Raw genomic sequence first — 21,695 nt, forward strand, 5'->3', positions numbered from 1 at the left:
TACAGGTACCGCTGATGCTCCAAGCCCCTGAATCGTGGCTCCCCCTTTCTTCTCCCTGACGACCGGGCTTCTTTGTTCAAGCTCCGGATGGCAACCACTGGACATAGCCATAAAAACGGTGCAAAATACTGGAGTTGTTGCTACCCTGTGTGGCTGGTGAAGATGTAAACAAAACAAAGTACAGATCAAACAATCGGGCTATTCGTTTCTCTGGCTTTTGGTTCCCTAGTAGATACTATTTTTTTTGCTCGTAATACTAAAAGTAGTCTGAACATGTTATCCGGCCCGATCTCTGAGCCTGCACCAGATATCATGCTGGGCATGAGTGTCATTATACAATACAGATGGGTCAACTGGAAGCGATCGATACCTCCCATCCGGATTCCCTGAAATCCCCTTCTATATGCATCCCGTGTGTGAATGTGTTTGCAGAGATTATGTATCAGAAACCAAGAACAGAAAAGGAAAACAAAGATTCAAATGACTGTGATTAGCTGAGTCGTCTGCACCAGAACGCCATATCCGTCATCAAATGTCATATCCTCATCACATCGAGACAATGCGTGATGGATTCGTCCCGGCTCGTGGACGAGGTCGGAGGTTGATGACCATCTCAAGTTCCTTGAGCATGCCTTTGTTGGCATCCGCTTTTTCCTTGGCGATCTCTCGTTTCTCCCGGTCTTCTCTCATCTTGACGATGCGCTCGTCTCTCGTCAATAAGCTGCGGGGCCGGAACGGCTTAGCGACCGCCTCAAAAATCTCTTCCGTATCGGGCTCCCCTGTGCTGCTAAAGTCTAGGCTTGAGGGGGATTCTCCGTTCAAGGCTTTCAGGGCTTCGGCTGCTCCGCCTCCTTCGTCGACCGTCGTGAGCCCACTGAGAGAGCTGGTCGGAGACAACAGTGTGCTCATGGAAGAAAGTCGCTTTTCGTTCCGGTCGATACCCAGAGCGAGTGCCGCTTTGCCTTCCTCCCAGGCCTGCATCAGTATCTTCAGGTCAGCCCCTATGGACTCATACTGTGACATTAGGTTGGATCCGAGCTCGGAAATGTCGTCAGACTCATTGAGGCTTCGGTCAGACTCCTCCCTCAACAGCGTCAATTTAGCCTGTAAGCCGCGAATACCGCTGGACAAAGAGTTGAGTTTGCGTAATTGCGATCTCCATCTCTCACGACCAGGTGTTAATGGCATCTTTGGAGTTGGCGGTGGTGGGAATGCTTGAGAACGTCAGTCAACACGCCCCATAGTGAGGTGAAAAGACCACTTACACTCCTCGTCGCTCAGAAGTCTTTTCAGATTGTCAAATGCCCTCTGGGTGGCCGTATTGAGAGTGCGCACCGCTTCTACTGTGGTAGTCCATTTCAAGAGGTCGTCACTCTCACCGCTCGCGTCCAGAGCTAGCAATGCACACAGAAACATCTTTCGGATGGTGTGGAACCGTGCGGCAAGGATCTTGAGCGTCCTCAAAGACTCGGTATCCTCAAACTCATCCTCCTTGAAGCCCTGCTGAGCATCGGACATGTCGAAATCGCTAATATCGTAAATATCGTAGTACTTCTCGAGGTCGAGTTGTTCCGAGAACCCTTTCACTACCGCCACGGTCTGATCGTATGCGGGAATGACATCCGCGAAGCACGCCCTCAGAGCCCTGCGGAGGCGCACGCACTTGCGAGTCTGTGAGCGATCCTCTATGCGACTGATGGGCGGAAGAGGCGCACTCCTAAAGTTTGTGTCAGCGCATCACGGACTTTCTCGCCAGCTACTGGGCCAGAGGAAAAACTGAACTTACAGACGGTAACCTCTGGAAACAAGTTCCACCTCTTGCACCAGAGCAATCGCTGCGCCAGTCGCGCTGTCGAATTCCTGAGAGTTTGAAACAAACGCAGTGACCTCTGACAGTGCTTGGAGCCGTCTGTACCTCAGCCATTGTCTACGCATAAACACATGGGCGATCCCTGCAGCGATCACAAAAACCAACAGAATGACGAAAGTGCGCCGTTTGTTCAATGGCCCTGTTCCTGCAAGCCAGTTGATCGAGACGACGAGAGCCAATGCCCCTAGAACGACGACGACCGCGCTCGTTGAATCCAGCAACTTGTCGGCCGGGTTTCCGTCAATGGCCATATTGGCGGACCGGGATGATGCATGGTTCTGGGATAATATGGAGTGCCCACTCAATAGCTGGGATGCGATAATAGTATAGCGAAATTGCTCGAGGAATTTGGAGTTGTCGGCTCGGTCAATCCTGGATGCTACCGCGGTCTGGAAAGGACACACATCAGTAATTTCCCCACGTGCCAACAGATAGGGGATTTTGAATTGCGCACCGAATAGCTGAGTCTGTAAGACTTGTCGGAGGCCGCTTTGGTAGGTATGTCGACTCTGAGGGGATTATTGCGGAATCTCGACCTCACCATCGGCCGACCTGTCGGCGCGAATTCAGGGCTCGAAGGAGGCGACACATCGTAGGTTGGATCGTCGTGCGCCCATCCTGCCTGCTCCTCTTCGCCTTCGTCTACAGCATGCGCGCAGATTATCAGTAGGCGAGCTCAATGGCATGACGGGTATTCGCCTATGAGAAAGTTGCACTCACCACGAAGGTACTCTGCGAGCGGCGACTGATCAAACACAACAGGCTCCATCTAGCGACCTGGCAAGTATTGAGGAGGCACCTGCAAGCAGCACGGCCATCTGTCGCCCCAAGTCGTCGCGCTGGCCGCTGCGTCGTGGGATCGTGAACGGTGTGAAGGGTGGTGAGGTGTTGTAGTCGACTAATGATTAGAAGACTCAAGGGAAACGCAAAACATGAGCAAACACTACTCTCTAGTAGGCAGACGGTGCTTCGGGGGATATATACGGATTGTATGTACGGAGTACGGATACGTATTGTGATTGCGGAGGGCGCACCAGGGGGGAAGGGAGAGTTCGCTCAAAGCGCCGACCCGAGAGTGACCAGCCCGCTCGCGAATGGGGAAGGAAACTGGACCCCTGTAACCGATTAAGGTGCTAGGGGTACAAAGTCGGAACCTCGGTGGGGTGGTTGCATATGATCTGCCCCAGCTAACGGAGCGTTCTAACGGTGTCGCGGTGAGGTCTTGCGCACCGAGAATGTGGCTTGTGCATCACGTATTGCGTACCTGGGGATTATTATTTGCATATTTTTAATTTTGGTACATTGGATGGGACGACACAGAGCGGAGCCGAGACCGACATGACTCTCCACCCACCGATCTGGGGACACTAACGCAAGATTGGATGGGCAGGTAGTTAGTCTGGAAAATTATCATACCGTAAACCGATCTCCAACTTTCCTTCGTGGGATTAGGTAAGGATTCATACCCAGAGAGCCAGTGACCTGCCAAATCCCCAACTGACCATACCTTATTCGTTTGGAAGCTAGCATTACCTAATCCGCAGCCCGCTTTATGACGGAAGAGCTCTACGAACAGAACAGACACCACCACCTAAGCTAGTTTATAGACCCTCCAAACACGAAGTGCATCGCCCACGGAAAAGATACGACCGCGAGACCTGAGATCTTCTGTTGCCCCCCTGATAATACACGAGCTCTCTGGTGACCTGATAACCGTGCACCCCATATCAGCAATACCGCAACGATGCCGTCGGAACGCGACTACCAAATCTCCCCCATTGTGCAGGAATCCGTGATGCACAACACCAAGGTGGGATAGGTCCCTGAAGCTGACCTCAATGGCCGACGTAATCTTTGTCGCTAACCATATCGCGCCTTCTGCAGACCCTATCAAACTTGCAGAGTCTTTCAGCATCCCTCTTCGGTGTCGCGGCCGGCATCCTCGGTCTCGAATCGTACAGCGGCTTCCTCTTCTACCTCGTTTTCTCCTTCATTACCGCCGCCTTGTTCTATGTTCTGCGCATCGCTCCCGAATCGACATCAGCAGGTCTTCCGTTCCTCAGCACGAGCCGCTACTTCAAGGGACCATTCGACTTCTGGACGAGTGGGCTGCTCGGAGGTCTTTCTGGTTTCATTCTCACCTGGACATTGTTCTACGGTTTGGTGAGGGCATAATGAGATACGGATAGTCAAGGGGGCATTTCTGGCGTCAGGCGTTGGGGAACCACCATATGGGTCTAGTCGCAGATATATATCATGGCAGAACCATAATCTGAAAAGGAACATGATAACGCTGGTATAACGATAAAAGTGAAGGATGTGGCAACATGCTCAACAACGCCGCTACAAAGTCTAATCAAAACAAAATTCCCACGCAAAACGCAAACGCAAAACGCAAGAAAAGAATCAGTCCACAATTTCGACGACAGTTCCCACGAAGCCCTCTAAACCAGATCTATCATTGCGGCCTCCCTCGAGCACAAGGATTTGAGAACCCATTTCGACCCATTCTCGACTGGTCAGCAGCTCCAATGTTACCTGAACGCCCCCCGAGAACTCGAGATCATATGTAGGGGCTGATTCGTCATGTTCGTTCATGTCGAAGATATCTTCAGTCTCTTCGGGCTTGGCTTTATTCGAGCCATTCCTTGAGGCAAGTCTGGAAACACCCTTGACTCGGGCCGCCGCCCGAACGCTACCGACGTAAACATTAACAAGAGACCCGTACGCCAGCGATGCAGTGTTGGGGTCTCTGAATGACACCGTAAGTCCACTAGCTGCTTGGAGAGACATGCCAGTGTCCGCCATATGTTTGGATGGAATGGCCAGGACCATGCCTTTCCGGATTCGAGGAGCTGCCAACGGTGTCTCGAAAGCCGCTTCTGCCGATTTCTCTTTGGGCATTTCCAGGACGATTCCAATGGTGCCGACTTGACCAGCTTCAAGTGTGTTCACGGGGAGCCGCAAATTACGTATGCTGACAATTTTGGCTTTGTGCCATTCTCCTTGGATTGTGGAGGCTGCCACTGTATTGCGAATTGCAATCTTGGCAAGTTCTGCCGACGATGGGTGGGATATTGACAGCCCATAATTGCCAGGAGAGGCCCGGTCCTCCGGCGTCATGCCTTTGAAATCGTCCTCGCCGGAAGGAAATGGTCCAACAATGATGCTGTCTCCCACCGAAAGCTGGCCAAAACGTAGATATCCGGATACAACTGTTCCCATGTCATTCTGGTTGGGATTCTCAGCAAGAGAAGCGTAGGACGCAGGAAGGCTGAAAGTGTCGTCAATGTGGAACAAGCACGACGGCTGTTCGGGATTCAATGCCATCCCGACGTAGTCGTTGGCAGTAGGGACTGGTGGCAGGGGGAGGCTCTCTAGGAGGGCATGTGTCATCCCAATACCAGCACCGCTGACAGCACTGGTAAGTATTATTGGAACAAATCTGAGGAGGTCTCCATCCCGATTCATCTCTGTGGTGACAGCCTTCACCTTGTCGAGATCTGCTGAAGGAACAGCTGTCCATTCCTGAACACTGCCTTGAGCTGGTTGGAGGATCTTGGGGACTCTGCCCGCTGCTTTGATGTGTGTCAAGAGCTGTCCAAGAATTCGATGCAGACTGGCTTTGGTTGCAAGGTCCATTTTTGTGATGACGATAGCCAGAGGAGTCTTCAATTTTAGGCATAACTCGAGATGAGCTTTAGCAAGATCAACGCCAGCCCCTGCGACGCCAAGGACGTCATTGGCACTGGAACTCGCTCCGTCTTTTGTCGAACTCGCGTCCGCATCGTCTGCCGCCAGACAGAGAATAGTCCACTGCGGAGCCCAGCCGAACAAACCGCGGAGGATGGTCCGGCGGTAACGGGGATGGCCGGCGGAATCGGAAACAAAGACCAGGCGACCATTCTCAGCACTGTCGTGTATGTCAATCCACGACTCAACGTGATCCTGCGAATAATTGAATATGACGCCGTCCTTGTAGCCGATAAGCTCCTGTGCTACAGAGCTAGTGAGTCCAGATGCGACCTCGTGTCGATGTTTGAAGAGGCTGATCCGGCTTTTCCCTCGGCCGTTGTCGACAGTTCCCGTAGACAGAGTACCCAGCAAAGTAGATTTCCCGGACGTTGTTGGTCCAGTAAGCGTTATCCTTAGCTGACCCGTGGTAGAGCGCCCTCTGCTTGGTTGCACAACAGACTCGGTAGCCCTTGGCGATTCTTTCGCTTCGCGACGCCCCTCTGCCGAGCCATCTGGGTGACGGTTCTTCATTGAGTAGTCAGGAGTAACGAGAGCCTCTACAACCCAGAGTCTTGCCTGTCGAGCAATTTGGGCAGGTTGAGTGGCCACGCTATCCACCAACTCGGACGTCTCTAGCCACTCGCACTCGCCAACAATTACATGGCGTAGGATTTCAACGCGGCAGCCCAGCGTAGCTGCCATGACCTTGAGTGTCGTGGTGCTCTCGTCCATTTCGTCTTTGGTAAGCCCCACCAGAGTCCCGTCATCAGCAACACCAATCTCGTACAATGCTCCACGAGATTCTTCCAAGCCTGGGAGTGGTTTCTGCGGAGTCATCGCTTGGCTCAAGTCGTCCGTATCATCGGGTAATTTCGGTATGATGAGGTCCTTGGGATTCAGAGCATGGTATGCACATGACTGCTGGAGCCTCCAAAGCAATTGCGTGGTCAGTTGTTGTAGGCGGACCTGTCGGCTCTGGCTGGAGGCCGATAGGGCAGCATTTGCAATCTTTGAGCGGCTGGCGGGAATTCTGGAGTTATGGGTGGAAGATATGGTGCTCATAGCGGTGTACGTCCGTCTTGGCCGCAATAAGAGATGAAGCTTGTATTCGGTAGGACCTTCTTGCGGCTCTGCTTCCAACTTGGTGACGCCGTAGTCTGAGAGGTGCCCCGGCTGGACTTGTCCATTATCAGAGTTGGACCTCCTCCCCGAGTCTTCAGGAGCCAGCCATGGGGATGAGACCCGTTGAGGATCCGTATCGAAAGTGAATATTGAGCCGGAAGCCATGGTTCAATTGTAAGAGTGGCAATAGGATAGTGAGTGTGGTGGCGAATGTGTGGCAGTTTCTCAAGCGCGTGATATCGAGTAAGAACAAACTCGGGATGGATGTCAACGCCGATTTTGAAGAGCTATTGCAGTAAAAAGGGCAGAGAAACGAAACGCTATGCGCGGTATCATTTTGATAATTGAGTTGAGTGGTGATATCTGCGACGTGCTCAAGGCGCTGTTGCTGACTTTGGAGTGACAGAGAGGAATCTCAATTGGATTCCTAGTTGAAGGCCATGGCGATCGTTATCTATACGCAATTGGGTCTGTTTTTTGTGGTGTGGAAGTTTGGATGTGCATTCAAAGACTGGAGGCTTTGGACAGAGAGAGAGGCTATGGATAAGTTTTGACGCTGCAGTCTGGCCGGAGCAATGACTCGAAGGACGGTGAGAAGTCTCAGCCGAGGTGTGACGCAGTTGGCCGGAAGTCAAGTTCAAAGTGACTAAGATACCTTGTTAGGTAAGATGGCAAGATGGGAAACGGGCACCTCTCTGAGTGGCTCGACTTTAAAGTGCACGCGCGGGGAAAGTGCGGGTATTCCATCACCAGCTTACCCAGCGACCATGGAAGGCAGAGCACCATAGAGCAGCCGCCTACCGTTCGGCGGTGAACGACTCCATGAGTCCACGCTCCACAGCGTTGAATTGCATCAAAGTATCCGTAGCGACGAGTCTGGCCAAGGACGAAGGGCCTTATCTGCGCTGCGAGTACTTACCTACCTGAAGTAGACTCACTCATGCTAACATGCTCACAAACTCTTCCACCTGTGCTTGTTGAGTCAATCTATTCAGCTCCTATGTTGTCAATCTTGGGCTTGGCTAGCTATGACACAGCCGGCCTTGCCATTAATAAGAGTCCAGCTACAAGGTGACGTAGAAGTTTGAATACTAAGGAGGCAATCCTCTTTCTGTAGGTGCTGTTCCTAGAATGACTTTGCCATTCGCTATGCGTTGGATCTTTGGACTCTGGCCAGCTTTGTACATATTTGTGGTGTCCAGAGCATTGTACTTACGTAGGTAGTGTCGGTCCCCCGATAAGTCTCCCTACCTAATAATAGCAGCCGGGTTGTCTTTGTCCCCCTTTCCGTACGTTGGTTCTGTAATACCCGAGGACCCGGTACAGAATGAAAGTAACCACTATCTGCAAGTGAATATTGGCACCAACACAAGGTACGAATCTATAAGTCTATCGGAACATGGCGGAAGCCAATGTGTCTTGCCGCATTCACATGCAGCTAGGGTCTTTAAAGGCTGCATTCGCTTGGCCTCCAGGCACAGACACTGTCGAAGTACTCCGCAGAACCATTCTCCCGGACGAGGCTGGACTCATTTGCTTCGCAGATCAGACCTCATTTTACCTCCTCATTACCTGGGCCTAGGTAACCAGCGCATAATTCCACGTTCACAGAGCATAAGTAATAATGCTACTGCATAGTTTGCTATGTGCTTAGATAATATGCGTATGGGAAACGGTGGGAGACCACAGAGCACGGATACCTATCTAGGTAAGGTATATGCAGATGCGACCGGCTTAAGTATTCAGCCCAGTGCCGTCTGATACAGAGTCTGGTTGCGGCACTAAGACAACACATCCGGATTACGCAGTAAGCTGAAGAGCGACCAAAGAGAAGCGATGAGTCCAGCGCTAGACTCGAGGCTGAGTCGAGCACGGAGGGCTGCTATAGGCTGATGATGACCACCATTGTATAGCCCGCTCCTTGCGCCATAATATGATTGTCAACGGAGTGTGTACGGAGATCCGTACCCCAACTCAAATGCCGGTATGAAGTACCTGGGTGGTGGCTAACTCGTTCCCTGTCATCTTGACATGATGACTTGAGCAGGATAATGTCTTCTCCATTGCCGCAGCCCGCAACACTGAACCCAGGCCTGACCCAGGCAGTTTGCATATGTGATTCGTTGCGCTTCGGGTCGTCGCTGGCCCAAGCCCAATTCCCCAAGTCAGGTCCAAACCATTAGAAGCCTGACGAATGTTTTATGGCTTAGACCCTGAAGCCTGAGGGGGGCACTTCCGTTCGCCTTCGAAACACACCCAAGACGGGCCCGATTTTGCCACATTAAGCTGCTACTGGACGCCCCTTGTCCAACCCCGCTGGGTCCCCGCTGGGCCCGCTGGTGCTGCCCGTCCCTTGCCCGTACCTCCTGCATCTAGCCATCTACCGTGCTGTCCCTCCACGACCTGACTTCTCCTTATTTTTATACGTTTCCTTTACCTTACGTTCTGTTTCCTTAGACAAACCTTCAGCGGCACGTTGTGTTTTGCTTCCTTCTAGAACAAATTCAATTGTACAACCACATCCACCATACTTCGACGAATACTGAAAGTTCCACTTTATCGCTCCTCACCATGAAGAAGTTCGGCTTCGGCAAGAAAGGCGGCGACGAAGGCGACGATGCCAATCGCTCCGCCCTCTTCGGCCGAAAGAGCAAATCTCCTGCTCCGGGCAACGACAATCCCTACGCACAAGCTCCGGCTGGCGGCGATCCCTACGCCCAGGACGCGAATAAGTACGCCGGCATGACGCCCTATCAACGAGCACGAGCCGGTGTGCCCATCAATGGCGGTGCCCCCGGCGGCCTTCCTGGCGGCCCGAGGGCCGGTGCTGGCTACGGTCCCCCGCCACAGCCTGCTGGTGGCTACGGGAATGAAAAGTACGGGGCCGCAGGGGGATACGGGGCGAATCGCTACGACAACAACCAGAACGCCTACGGCGCGAATCAGCGATCAGGTGCCAATGGCGGAGCTCGCGGACCCGGAGGCTACGGAGGTTTGGGCCGGACCAACAGTGACAGCACCGATGCTGTGCGCGACGAGCTCTTCAGCGGAGCTCAAGACAGATACCAGCAGAACAAGCCGCAGGCTGGAGGGTACGGCCAACCGACGACTTCGTCTGGCGCTGATGGGGGATACGGCGGATACGGAGCTCCCCGTGAGCTCACAGCCGAAGAGCAAGAGGAGGAGGAATACCGGGCTACCAAGTCACAAATCAAGGATATCAGAAATGAGTCTCTTCAGGCCACCCAAAGAATGCGTCAAAACGCGAGCGCTACTGAAGACGTAGCCAATGCGACACTCGCCCGGCTTGCTGCTCAAGGCGAGCGTCTGCATAACACAGAAAGGAACATGGACATAGCGGCAAACCACAACAAGAAGGCGGAGGAGGGTGCCAAGGATCTAAAAAAGGCCAATGGAAGCATGTTTGCAGTTCACATCGCCAACCCATTCACATCCAAGTCGCGTGCGGCAGAACGAGATGCGGCGATTCTCGACCGACACCGCCAGGAGCGCGAGGTTCGCGAGGCAACCAGACACGAGGCTTTCAAGTCCAACCAGCGAATGGAAGATACCTTCAGGGAAATGTCGTTGTCTGGTCGTCCTCAAAAGGAGTCAGAAGGACAAACCAAGAAGAATTTCACTTTACTCGACAGTGAAGACGAGGAAGAAGAAGAGAAAGAGAGGGCGATTGATGACAATATCACCGCTATTTCCGGTTCGGCTGCGCGTCTTAACCTGGCAGCCCGCGCTTTAGGGAATGAGGTCGATGTACAGAATGTTCTCATCAACAATATTGCCAAAAAGGTAAGTCTTATCCCTAAACTTGATTTATGTTTTGTGTTGATGCTGAATCATATTTCCCAGAGCGATGCTGTCGACGACGGAGTCAGAATGAACAGAGAACGTCTGAACCGCATCAAGTAGATGGCCAGGAGCCGTTTCCACCAACTACCCATTTGTGAAAATGCCCACAAAGAACATGAAAGAAGAGCATGGTCGGTAACTAAATGTTCTCCAACTTGTAAACTTCATAGGCCGGGGTTTCGTAAGGGTGTGCGCTACAGAGAGCATATTGTCAATCGAAAACAAGAAGAACCTTGAAGTTTAAACTTAATACCTTTTGAGAGCTGCCACAGCGGCTTTGGCAACATTTCTGTCAGAGCATAGGATCTCGACTCGGTACTCCAGGACTCGCTCAAGTTGGTCCACTACACCTGTGTGAGGGTCTGCCCCCGCTGCCGCGACAGGCCTGAATTGGCCTTGGCCGGTAAGTTCGAAGGCCACTTGAATATACTTGCCCTGGTCGTAGGCACCGGCACCTGTTTCGAAGACGGCGTCTTTGGTAGCGACCAAGTGGGAAGCTGTTGGAATGCCAGAGGAGAAAGTCAGCATGCTTTTGTTTTAGTTCGATGATATTCCTAGGCAGACCGAACCTGGCACGGTGTAAATGAGCTTGTAGCGGTCCGCCATTGTCGGGGTGAAGATCGTGTGTCGACGAGAGGATGTCAGACCAGCCTTGCTATGCGAGAAGGCGTGAGCAAGCAAGTGACCTGTATCGGTACGAGTGAGGGGAAACGCTTGAGAGCGACCAAAGTGACGCAATTTGCAATTAGGACACAGTATTTTCGAGGCTGGGCGTCTGACCAACATAATGTATACGGGTAAAGTCAGTTACGATTTGGAGACTTGGCGGGAGTATTTATTTCGCCAGTTGAGAATCAATTACAGGATACCATCGCTTATGTACTGGATAGATTTCTGTCAATTTTTCTCATTTCATACTACCTTATCTAAGAAAGAGGCCTTGGAGGAGACGTTGCGGCCATTGTGATAAGGTGGTCAGGTACCTATGCCAGGTGCCCTGTGTAAATTCGGGGTAGATGTCTAAACAGAAACTCACCGGGTGCGAACCCAAAGCCAGCGGTCTCCCCATAAAAATCTTCTTCTTACCTCTCGTCCACTTCTCACTTATCCGCTGACTACACATCACATCGCAAACTCTGTTAGCAGCTTCAACATGTCATCTATACTGGACGCTGAACGCGCCTCCAAAAAGCGGAAGCTTAATGGCAAAAATACGATCAAGGTTGGCAACAAAGTCATTTCTCTCGAGGGATATCTCAACCCCCCAGCAAAGAAAAAAGAAGCAGAAGTTCAGCAACGTCCAACGGAAGAGCTGCGGTCTATTCAGGATACAGAAAACGATGCCACGCCAGACGCACTGATCAGAGATTCAAATGATTCCCATCAAACAGCCCCGACCTTCATCAAGCATTCGTCGAAAACATCTCAGGATCGAGACAGGCCAAAATTTGACAAAAGAGGCCCAAGATGGAGAGAAGATCCTGCCTTGTTGAAGATCAGGCAAAAGTTACCCATCTGGGCACACCGAGAGGAGATACAAGCTCGGGTGCGCCAGAATGATGTACTCCTTCTCGTTGGTGAAACTGGTTCCGGAAAAAGTACTCAAATACCTCAGTTTCTGGTCAGGGAGCCGTGGTGTAGGAGACAAACTGTCAGTATCGCAGAAGCAAGAGAAGTCAGCGTCGGGGGCATGATCGCAGTCACACAACCACGTCGAGTTGCCGCCACGACTTTAGCGCATCGAGTTTCTCGCGAGGCTGGGACGCCTCTCGGTGAGAGCCGTGACGGACTGGTTGGATACTCAGTTCGTTTCGATCACCAGGTCCCCAAGGGCACGAAGATCAAGTTTCTCACGGAAGGTATGCTTCTTCAGGAGCTTCTGAGAGATCCAGATTTGAAACAATACAGCGCCGTTGTCGTTGACGAAATCCACGAGAGAAGTGTCGACGTGGATCTGGTGTCCGGATTCCTTAAGCAAATCCTGCTTAGTCGCCGGAAGGGCCGCGGCGGCATACCACTCAAGGTTGTTGTCATGAGTGCCACGGCAGATGTTGAGCGCATTCAAAGTTTCTTCTCTGCGAACGGTCCCGAAGAAAAAAGCGGCGGTGACGACTTGGTCGACAACAATATCAACTCTGTTGGAGTACTGAAGATCCAGGGCCGACAGTACCCGGTCAAGACCATACACACACCCCAGCCAGTGCCGGATATTCAGGAATCTCTCTTGAAGGCAATTTTCAAGATCCATATGGAAGAGCCGCTACCTGGCGACATTCTTGCTTTCCTGACCGGACAGGAGGAAATTGAATCCGCGCAGTCACTGCTCGAGGAATACGCCGCAACGCTGGCCTCCAACGTTCCCAAAATCAAAGTTCTGCCCTTGTATGGACAGCTTTCGATGGAAGGACAACATGCAGCTTTCCAGCCTGTTAAGGGCGGGTTCACGAGGAAAATCGTGCTGGCTACTAATATTGCTGAGACGTCCGTAACAGTACCCGGTGTACGTTATGTGGTGGACGGCGGCAAGGCCAAAGTCAAGCAATTCCGCGCTCGCCTCGGCATGGAATCATTACTGGCAAAACCTATTTCCAGGTCTTCCGCCATCCAGCGAACAGGCCGTGCTGGCCGTGAAGGCCCTGGCAAGTGCTTCAGGCTATACACTGAAGGTACATTCAGCACACTCGAGGAAACAGACTTGCCAGAGATCCTAAGGATCGATGTTCTGGGAGCTGTCTTGACGATGAAAGCGCGAGGCATTGATGATATTTTTGGGTTTCCCCTTATGGACACCCCAGATGTGGAAGCCATCGAACGAGCCCTAGTCAGCCTTCATGGACTAGGTGCTTTGGCAGACGACGGCACGATCACTGAGGCAGGCCGCAAGATGGCCGGATTCCCCATCTCTGCGGCGTTTGGTGCGGTGCTACTTGCCTCCGCCAAGCCAGAATTCGACTGCGTCCTAGAGACGATAGACGTCATCTCCTGCATCACGTCTGGTGACGACATCTTCCACCAGCTGCAGTCGGAAGAACAACGCGAAGAAATTGAAGAACTCCGCAAGGAGCTCTACCGCCGGGAAGGCGACATCTTAACATATCTTACCACAATGCAACAATACGCCGCCGAAAACGCCGATCGCATACAGTGGTGCAAGCAGAGAAAGGTCAACATTCGCAACATGAAGACAGCGCTCAACATCCGCAGGCAACTTCGTAGCCTCTGCCTCAAAGAAGGTCTTCTTACAGAGGCTCCGCCGCCAGACCCCCAGCCGTTTACTCCTCTAGCTCCGGAACAGGCCGAAGCTTTGCTCAAGTGCTTCCTTCGTGGCTTCGTGTCCAAGACAGCTATACTGGCGCCGGATGCGAGCTACGTCACGTCGCAAGGCAAACACGTTGTTGCCATTCACCCGTCTAGTGTGCTACACGGACAGAAGAAAGAGGCTATCATGTTCCTTGAGCATGTCTTCACGCAGAAAAACTATGCTAAGAAAGTAAGCATCATTCAAGCCGACTGGATTGTCGAGGCGTTTGAGGGACACTGAGGGACACTGAAAGACGACGATGACGATGCGCAAGGCCTGACTTCTTGGTTTTGTCTATAATTACAAACGAGGGGCAGCCTGTCATACGTTGTAGAGACTCCGCACCGATCAAGCATTTTCTCTCTTCGAAGTGTAGATTTACATAGTTGGTAATACAAACGCGCACAAGTCGCGGCCGTCGCATTATTGACTTGGATGGTACTTCATTGAGGCACTGATATCATGATTGATCCTCGCCCTCTCCTGACTCACGCCGTTCTTTGATTGCCTGCATCAGCTCATAAAGCTGGCCGATTTGTTCGTCTGACAGGAAAACGAGTCGTCAGCCATTGTGAAAGATACCAATGAAGTGAAACTTACCACTCATCTTGGCAACCTTGACGGGGTCAATCTTCTCGCCAACCCACGAGTTGCCCTCGATCTTTTGCGCGTATAATTGCCACTCAGTCAAGAAACCGATCTAGTTCATTATGAAGAAATCATTAGCCAGCTTTTCCCCTTCTTCTTTTCTCTTTAACAATAGTTTTCGCATGCTAATACCCGCTTCAAAACAACAAGCAAGGAACGTACCAAGTGCGCCGGGTTATCTACCGTGCGATGGGCACGAAACTCGGCCTTGATGTACTCATCACCCAGCACTCGCATCTCGGAAGGAAGGTGCTTGCGGTGTGCGCGCAGAAGACGACGGTACAGCGGAATAGGGGGTAAGAGGGCCATCGGCGTTGGCCTCAGGCCGTTGCCCTTTGAGACGGAGGCCGAGGCCATCCTCAAGATCGACGCAGATCGCATAATGCCGTGTTGGCGGTGATGCAGTTTGTAGGGTTGGAGGCTGCGACACTTGAGTGAGTAGAAGATCGCGAAGTCGATCAAATTTAGGACACTAGATCTCGAGTCTGATCATGAGCTTTCGGGCCAATGGCAATGGTCACCACGATGCTGGTTGTTCGAGATACTGGTGAGTAGTGTTTAGGGATTTCGTCATGCGAATCGCCATTTTCCCCTGCGATATCAGTGAGATGATCCATACAGTGCTCAGAATTGATTTTGCACACGGTACCTCGGACAGCTGCATGCGTGGGTATTCCTGCAGGTCTCTGTGTAGGTATGTTCGCACTGACTGTGTCTTCTGAGGCCGTTGAAGAAGGGGCTATTCCATAACACCGAGATCTCGATTTGATATTCTGAAAAGCAATTGGTATTTATAGAGTGATGATTTTTTTCCGTTTTGATATGTCATTAGTTATGCATCTTCATTATCTTCTGCCTATTTAGTGGCACAGAGGCACAGCAAGACGCAAAATGGGCAATGAGTTGACCTGTTATGCGACAGTCTGAACCAAGGTTGTGATACACAATTCGCCTTGGATGATCGCGTACCTTCGTTGGATCATATTATGGGAAAGTTCCCTCAATTTGACGAATGTATTTTACAGATGATACTCACAGAGACGCTACTAACAAAGTAGCACATCGCCTCGGAATTCATCGATTTAAGTCTATGGCCCTTGGTTTCGTGCAACCCTCTCTCTCCAGGAAAGCAAGCTTTTGGCGGCAATCTCCTTGAGTACAGGCGTGTCGAATTCTAGCTCCAACTTGACAGAATAAAATCTCCATCCACTTGGACGCATGATGCCGCCAGCCTGGAAGTCCTCCATCCCAAGAACAGCATCATCATCCTTTAATCTCTTTAGCACTTTCGTCGTCCTCATTATAAGAGGATGGTGCTTGTCAAGGTTACCCACCCAACTTTCGAGGCATTCCTCCCAAAGCCGAGTGGCCTCCTCCGTCTTACCGCGCCGGGCTAAAACGCCCGCCAGCTGATCCATCGTCGCCAGCGTATCAAGATGCGTTCTCCAGAGAACCCTTTCGCTTACCTCTAGAACCTCGCGTAAGATTTCCTCGGCCTCCTCGAGACGTTTCAGATTTGCACAGCCTGTGGCGACGTTTCGCTTCGACTGCAGGGTGATTGGGTTCTCTTTGCCTCTGAGGCGTTCTTCATTGCTTAGAAAATGACACCAGAGTTTGTACGCTTCTTCTTGCATTCCCCATTCCGAATGCAGTGCTGCAAGATTGTTCATTGAGGTCATCATGTTGCGGTGACCCGGTTCGATTTCGTCGTCGCGGATGCAGTGTTCGTAAACTTCCATCTCCAGGGCGACAGCCGTCTCCGTATCGCCTTCTATTCGTAGGATAGTTGCTAATGTTGCCAAGCCGCGGTGGTACCATTTAGATGTCCACCCCTGTGGCTTTGCTATCTTCATAATGGTTTCTAGCAAGATTTTGGCTTGCAAGTATCCTGCCTGGATAATAAGCAACTCTAGCCAGTCGAATTCGATGTTGAAATGTTGCCTGGTGACTTTGGTTCTGTCAGGGCATTCCGGAAGCAGTTTTAAGATCGAACAGAAAATTCTGTCGGACTCTCGTAGCCTGCTAGAGAGGCGATACACTTTAGCCAGATCCCACAATGCCGCTATGTTTGCCCAGTCATTGCAATCCAATTTTTCTTGCCTGTCGGCAACGATCTGCTCCAGAACTGCGGTGGCCTTGTCCCAAAGTCCCAGGTACGCAAGTGTTTGGGCGAATTTGCCTTCTTGCTCCGTTCGTCTCATCCATTCGATATCCTCCGAGCCTCCATGGTCGAGACATGCCTGCAAATGTGTCAGCACCTGGCCGGCAAAGAGCTCTTCGATGAGGCGATTGTTTCTCCCGACGGAAAAGAAGAGTATCTCGCGGGCTGCTCTACGTTGGAAGACCAGCATTTCTGGCTTCATTCGGTCTCTAGCCCAAGAGTGTACCAAAACATGCATAGAGTACGATTCATCGTTCAGGAGAGAGTTCTTGATCAAAGAGTAGCTCCTCAACATCGCAATCCCGTCATTGAAATTTGTCGAATCCCAGTCACCTTCTTCTGTGAGGTCGAGCAATGGAACTGGCGCAATGCTACCCTCTTCACCGCTTATGAAAGTCGTCTCCAGCTGTTTATTGGTGGCTGCTCTACTGAGGATATACGTCGTTATGTCCTCATTGTGGTAGAAGCAGAAGATGTTGAGGATGCGAAGGGCATTCAGAGCAGCCTGGCCCTTCCGACCTTTTCCCACTGACTGCATTTTCAATGCATCATACGAGAGCTCGAATGTACCGTATACAGCTGGATTGTGCTCGAATACTCCTGGGTACAGAGGCGGGTCCCCTAGTATGTCTTTTCGGCGTTTCCGGAAGTTGTCGAGGTAGTCTCTGAATGAGCACTCTTGAATACAAACGAAAGAACCGGCCTGGTCGATGGCCAAGGGGAGATATCCAAGCTCGTGAACGATTTCCTGCCCGTACTTGTCGTCATCATCTTCTGACTTTGCCTGTTGCCTTTGCGACGCGCGGAGGAATAGTGTGACTGCATCTTCTGCGTCCATGATGTCAATAGGGATTGTTTGGTTGGCGTCCAGGATAGGTGACATGTCTTTCCGTCTGCTGGTGAAAAGGATATTTCCAGTGTTTCCCGGAGGAAGAAAGTTGCTCACGTCGATTGTGTCGTTGTTGTCGAAGACAAGAAGCCACTCTTCAGTTTGATTTTGCGCCAACCAATTCTGAACTCTCTTGATGCTAGGCTTGCTAGCTTCTTCGCCGAAAATCTCAGCTGTTAATGATCTGAAGCTTTCAAAGATAGAATCTTCGGTGGCGGCGTTTATCCAAAACACACGATCCAATCTAAGATATGCCGAAATAAGTAAGCAAACTCAGACTTGAGATGAACGTCACGCCACGTACCTCGAACCGTACAAGTCTCTAAATTTGAGGGCAATTTGCGTCTTCCCAACTCCACCCATGCCCCAAATTCGGAGGTGTCTTCTAGGCGACGAACCGGAGGGGCGTTCGTAAAAGTGCCGCTCCATCTTGCTGAGTATGTCCAGTCTACCAGTGAATTGAGGGCTTGCAACGCTGTTGATCCGAACCTCTTGCTGAACTGCTTGCTTCGAGGCTGCCTCGGATACCGCATGGCCTACTATGAGTCAGTCACTGAGCAGATCAGTTCAGTGAGGATTCTTACATGCGACATCAAGAGACAGGTTGATACCCTCCTTCTTGTATAACATGCTGACGATTTTGTCGATATTGGCGGAGACTTGAACGTCTTGTATGTACCTCTCCGTTGCCGCCCGCAACAGCCCCATTTTCTTATATTCATTCAGCTTGATATCTGCAGCACCCCGGTCCAAATTCAAGCGCCAATATGCGTAGGGTGTTTTCTGGAAACGCTGCTCTAGGGCTTGGTGCTCGGGCTCGGAATCAGTCAGCGATGCTTTGGCATGCTTGAGAATCTTTATCGTGCCTCTTGAGAAGAGGGCGCCGCTGCCTTTTCTGGCCACGACTGGACGATCTACAGGCTGTCCTTGAGGAACTACATTGACTTTTTTATCGGAGACTTTAAGTCCGGTGCCCAAGCTGAGAAGAAAGCCCAACGTCCTCCTCGGGCCGAAGTAGGACTCGGCCTCACTCAACACAAGGCGAGCCGGGTTGTTGTAGGTCACGGCACCGTCGATGTACTGGTCCCTCTCCGCCTCGACTTCAATGGAGATTGGGTGGAAGAATGTCGGTGCCGCTGATGTTGCCCTTGCCGCCTCCCAAATTTCCACATTGTGAGCGCAGTTGCTGCTCCCTTTGTACGTTCGGAAAAGGTAGGCTGCGTAGGCGTCATACGTGGCTGAGCAGACAAAAGTGAGCCCCTTTTCCCTCGTGTCGTCGAGCATCGTGGTCTTTGCGAGCTTCTTTTTGGTTACATTGTCTTGTATGATCTTGACGAGTGTTTCCTCTTTATAAGTTCTGTTCCACCACCACCTGCGGTTCTTCTTTCGAAAAACGTACTTTGCAAAACTTTCGTATGCGTTGATGGCTTCCTCAGTCGACATACCCATGCGACCTAGCATGATGGCAATGAGTCTTTCCAATGATCTGCTGTTAGCGGAACTTTGCCAGACGGTGTATTGGAAAGACCAACTAACCCCCCAGTACTTGTGCCACCCATCAAATGGAAATAGTCCTGAGGCTTGGGTAATTCTCTGAGTCCTGCCACCTTCTGTAGCCGCTTCATGATCTCGTGTAGTATGACGAGTTCCGATATCCCTCTGATGCCTCCACCGTCTGCCTTGTGTTAAATAAGGCCTCATAAATGACCAAGGAGCAACATACCCAAAGACAAAAGATAGAGTGGCTCATCTTGGCTCATCTTGTGACAATCTAGAACAAAATCCCAAGCAGTGTATGACCAAGAGTGAAACAATGAAGTCAATATAAGAAATAGTGAATAGGTCAATAAGGATAGCGGTTCCCGGCCTTCGAGCCAGGCAAATGCAAAACTTGAGCACTCAATAGGAAACCAAGGTGAGGGTAGTGGCCTTTCTTCAATAAGTCCAGTCGGCCCAACCAACATCTGGGCAGTGCAAATACCTGCCTGAAGATCAAGCCCATGGGAGGGGCCTTCTTTGGAATCCGCCCCGATGCATTATGCATGCTAAGCGCCCAACACTCGCCAGGATATGGAGCAGACATGGTCACACACACACACACCAATAGGCCTGCGATCTCTCGTCTTGGTTGCCAACACCGACTTTTCGACATGCATATTTCATCGGCTGACCACTACTGGAGTTGACTTGTCTATGTATGGATGTAGCCAGACGCAGGAAACCTGGGAGCCTGTGGCAACCCGGCGGAGTGTTTAAATGTGCGCCTCGGTTGGCAGGCTTGACAGCAACTGTTACATTCGCGCAGCAATCGTCAGTCTGCCCTCCTGCAGACCCTGGTGGGAACGGAGGGGCGCAGCATGCTGCCAACATACGTGACCGAAGGCAGAACGAGATGGACTGGGAACGACATTTAGGAGGCGAACCGCGGATTTCACTTGGCAATCTGGATCAGGAATTGTTCTTGAGAAGTGGTTCAAATTCCATAAATGAGGTGAAAGATATGTGGTCAGATATCTGTAGGAGTCAAAAGTCAGGAGGAAGACGAGACTCGGAGTTGGTTGGTGCATGATCCTAAGCGCCGGCCTTATGGAGCGGGTCGGGCCACTGAACGGGGTGGCGCTACGATGATCGACTTGAACCAACAAACTACGTGCCAACCAACCATTTCTCATGTGGAACCATCAATCCGGCTGAAACTTTACTTTTCAAGTAGTCGAGAAAAAAAAGCCTTATAAAAGTACTGTACATGAGCTGGGCAGTTCGGAGAGTGTAGAAGGCTAAGCTGCTTGCTCTTCGGCTCACCGTTTCGTCAATTTTGTCTCAATGACGACAGGCGTCATTGAGCGATGTTATTTGAGGCTTTTTTTTAACTAAGCAAGATCTTACGGTACCCAATTTCTATCAAAGAGGGACACTAGAGTCCACAACGTCACTCATGCCATTAGGTCTGGCGAAACTGATAATACCAGCCGAGACTATTCCTCGATGTCAACTCACACTAGACAACTCATAGGTTTGTACCAAAGCATGTCTAGAGACTCGACAGGTGAGACTGTCGTCCTAGAATTGTCCTGCAGTAGGGGACAACATGAGCGCGCCTCAAAGAAACCGGGTGTAGAGCTAACAGCATACACCTTGAGAGTCTGAAATCCGATCTCCATCAACCTCTTTCAGTATAACACTGACGTAATGGATTAGATGTGTCTGTTGCAAAATAGACTATCGCCCTTTTGATGATACTCTTGCTCTAAAACCGAAGACTGTACTCTCCGGCATCCCGGCCGCGTGGTTTCGAGAAGACGGAGTTGTCAATAGTCTACATTAACTCATCGTACTCACTCGAAGCCATCCTAGTTACTCGGTTATAGTATCATGACGTGCCAGAGCGCAACTCATTCAGCAACAGTCTTGTATTGCTTGATTTCATTCGACGTGCAGCGTTGAACTATTTCCAGCCAAGTCAAATTGTAAGGCAAGCTACTGGAGGCTTATAGATTAGTATTCCCGCCCCCTCGATGGCACTCGTTCTCTAAGACGGAGAGCATGTTCCATTATACATCAAGCCAAGTATGAACTGCTTCGTCTTAGAAATTTCACCCTTAACCAACACTCCCCCTCACCCCCACTATCGAGCTAAATGCCTTGGAATCAGCAGGCATTCACATCACCCAGTTGCCTCAGTACAAGTTATCACTTACATTAAGACGACGCCAGCGCAACGAAGACTTTCAACCCAACGACCCAAGACGGCGCCGTTACCAACTAGCTGGTCGGGCCTTCGCATCTTCCGCGAAAACTCTGCATAACCAGGCAGCACACAGCTGGACTAGGGGAAAATTGGTCACTTGGTTCCGGGGGCTATTATCAACGTAACCAACACTCGGCTATGCCGCACCAAGTCGCCTGGACATAACCACTCAGAGGCTCAGCATCCGAGACATTGGATGACTCCCGCAGGCCGCGGCTCCTCCGACTTAAGGAGAAAAAAACAGGGGTCTCACTTGACGACTCGAAGCCCAGGTAGCAAGTCGAGAGCAGCAGGGAAAAGCAATAATGGTATCAAAAAGTTCAAGCGCTGTTCCTGTATGTGTGTGTGCCACACGCC

The 21,695-nt window shown here is 51.2% G+C and overlaps 8 protein-coding genes across 8 annotated transcripts; 3 read left to right on the plus strand and 5 right to left on the minus strand.

The window, feature by feature from the left end:
- Positions 1 to 216: 216 nt before the first annotated feature.
- Positions 217 to 3,093, minus strand: BDZ83DRAFT_600473 (Mysoin-binding motif of peroxisomes-domain-containing protein). Its single transcript, XM_060507037.1, has 5 exons — positions 2,591 to 3,093; positions 2,325 to 2,512; positions 1,787 to 2,259; positions 1,266 to 1,717; positions 217 to 1,214 (listed from the first exon to the last, which is right to left on the minus strand). The coding sequence occupies exons 1-5, from the start codon at positions 2,637 to 2,639 to the stop codon at positions 547 to 549; spliced, it is 1,830 nt and encodes a 609-aa protein (XP_060370800.1). The 5' UTR covers positions 2,640 to 3,093; the 3' UTR covers positions 217 to 546.
- A 394-nt stretch (positions 3,094 to 3,487) lies between these two features.
- Positions 3,488 to 4,161, plus strand: BDZ83DRAFT_333788 (Rab5-interacting protein-domain-containing protein). The gene is made up of 2 exons (XM_060502429.1): positions 3,488 to 3,680; positions 3,755 to 4,161. The coding sequence occupies exons 1-2, from the start codon at positions 3,615 to 3,617 to the stop codon at positions 4,043 to 4,045; spliced, it is 357 nt and encodes a 118-aa protein (XP_060370801.1). The 5' UTR covers positions 3,488 to 3,614; the 3' UTR covers positions 4,046 to 4,161.
- BDZ83DRAFT_333789 (GTP-binding protein) lies at positions 4,162 to 7,110 on the minus strand. Its single transcript, XM_060502430.1, has one exon. It carries the CDS (start codon positions 6,890 to 6,892, stop codon positions 4,277 to 4,279), a length of 2,616 nt encoding a protein of 871 aa, XP_060370802.1. The 5' UTR covers positions 6,893 to 7,110; the 3' UTR covers positions 4,162 to 4,276.
- Positions 7,111 to 8,386: 1,276 nt separating this feature from the next.
- Positions 8,387 to 10,651, plus strand: BDZ83DRAFT_646645 (uncharacterized protein; the record flags this gene model as incomplete). Its single annotated transcript, XM_060509991.1, has 4 exons — positions 8,387 to 8,435; positions 8,641 to 8,711; positions 9,185 to 10,531; positions 10,592 to 10,651. The coding sequence occupies 4 exons, from the start codon at positions 8,387 to 8,389 to the stop codon at positions 10,649 to 10,651; spliced, it is 1,527 nt and encodes a 508-aa protein (XP_060370803.1).
- Positions 10,652 to 10,837: 186 nt separating this feature from the next.
- On the minus strand, positions 10,838 to 11,197 carry BDZ83DRAFT_747074 (uncharacterized protein; the record flags this gene model as incomplete). The annotated part of the gene is made up of 2 exons (XM_060513372.1): positions 10,838 to 11,088; positions 11,161 to 11,197. 2 exons carry the CDS (start codon positions 11,195 to 11,197, stop codon positions 10,838 to 10,840), a joined length of 288 nt encoding a protein of 95 aa, XP_060370804.1.
- A 547-nt stretch (positions 11,198 to 11,744) lies between these two features.
- Positions 11,745 to 14,132, plus strand: BDZ83DRAFT_565817 (helicase associated domain-containing protein; the record flags this gene model as incomplete). The annotated part of the gene is made up of 1 exon (XM_060503801.1): positions 11,745 to 14,132. One exon carries the CDS (start codon positions 11,745 to 11,747, stop codon positions 14,130 to 14,132), a length of 2,388 nt encoding a protein of 795 aa, XP_060370805.1.
- Positions 14,133 to 14,242: 110 nt separating this feature from the next.
- On the minus strand, positions 14,243 to 15,267 carry BDZ83DRAFT_333884 (ACN9 family protein). The gene is made up of 4 exons (XM_060502431.1): positions 15,190 to 15,267; positions 14,703 to 15,132; positions 14,493 to 14,592; positions 14,243 to 14,435 (listed from the first exon to the last, which is right to left on the minus strand). Exons 2-4 carry the CDS (start codon positions 14,919 to 14,921, stop codon positions 14,353 to 14,355), a joined length of 402 nt encoding a protein of 133 aa, XP_060370806.1. The 5' UTR covers positions 14,922 to 15,132; positions 15,190 to 15,267; the 3' UTR covers positions 14,243 to 14,352.
- Positions 15,268 to 15,628: 361 nt separating this feature from the next.
- BDZ83DRAFT_747077 (uncharacterized protein) lies at positions 15,629 to 19,051 on the minus strand (the record flags this gene model as incomplete). Its single annotated transcript, XM_060513373.1, has 3 exons — positions 15,629 to 17,834; positions 17,895 to 18,126; positions 18,175 to 19,051. 3 exons carry the CDS (start codon positions 19,049 to 19,051, stop codon positions 15,629 to 15,631), a joined length of 3,315 nt encoding a protein of 1,104 aa, XP_060370807.1.
- Between the last annotated feature and the right edge of the window lie 2,644 nt (positions 19,052 to 21,695).

Source organism: Colletotrichum acutatum (assembly GCF_030867785.1).
Source record: "Colletotrichum acutatum strain CBS 112980 chromosome Unknown BDZ83scaffold_5, whole genome shotgun sequence".
Lineage (NCBI taxonomy): Eukaryota > Fungi > Ascomycota > Sordariomycetes > Glomerellales > Glomerellaceae > Colletotrichum > Colletotrichum acutatum.

What these genes read in the sequence shown, in the direction of transcription:
- BDZ83DRAFT_600473 (XM_060507037.1), bottom strand. Translation starts at nt 2,639, where the DNA reads ATGGAGCCTGTTGTGTTTGATCAGTCGCCGCTCGCAGAGTACCTTCGT. An exon ending in CTTACAGACTCAGCTATTCG is followed by an intron (nt 2,260 to 2,324) that starts GTGCGCAATTCA and finishes TGTCCTTTCCAG; the next exon opens with ACCGCGGTAGCATCCAGGAT. An exon ending in ACTTCTGAGCGACGAGGAGT is followed by an intron (nt 1,215 to 1,265) that starts GTAAGTGGTCTT and finishes GACGTTCTCAAG; the next exon opens with CATTCCCACCACCGCCAACT.
- BDZ83DRAFT_333788 (XM_060502429.1), top strand. Translation starts at nt 3,615, where the DNA reads ATGCCGTCGGAACGCGACTACCAAATCTCCCCCATTGTGCAGGAATCC. An exon ending in CCGTGATGCACAACACCAAG is followed by an intron (nt 3,681 to 3,754) that starts GTGGGATAGGTC and finishes CGCCTTCTGCAG; the next exon opens with ACCCTATCAAACTTGCAGAG.
- BDZ83DRAFT_333789 (XM_060502430.1), bottom strand. Translation starts at nt 6,892, where the DNA reads ATGGCTTCCGGCTCAATATTCACTTTCGATACGGATCCTCAACGGGTC.
- BDZ83DRAFT_333884 (XM_060502431.1), bottom strand. Translation starts at nt 14,921, where the DNA reads ATGCGATCTGCGTCGATCTTGAGGATGGCCTCGGCCTCCGTCTCAAAG. An exon ending in TAGATAACCCGGCGCACTTG is followed by an intron (nt 14,593 to 14,702) that starts GTACGTTCCTTG and finishes ATAATGAACTAG; the next exon opens with ATCGGTTTCTTGACTGAGTG. An exon ending in CAAGGTTGCCAAGATGAGTG is followed by an intron (nt 14,436 to 14,492) that starts GTAAGTTTCACT and finishes TTTTCCTGTCAG; the next exon opens with ACGAACAAATCGGCCAGCTT.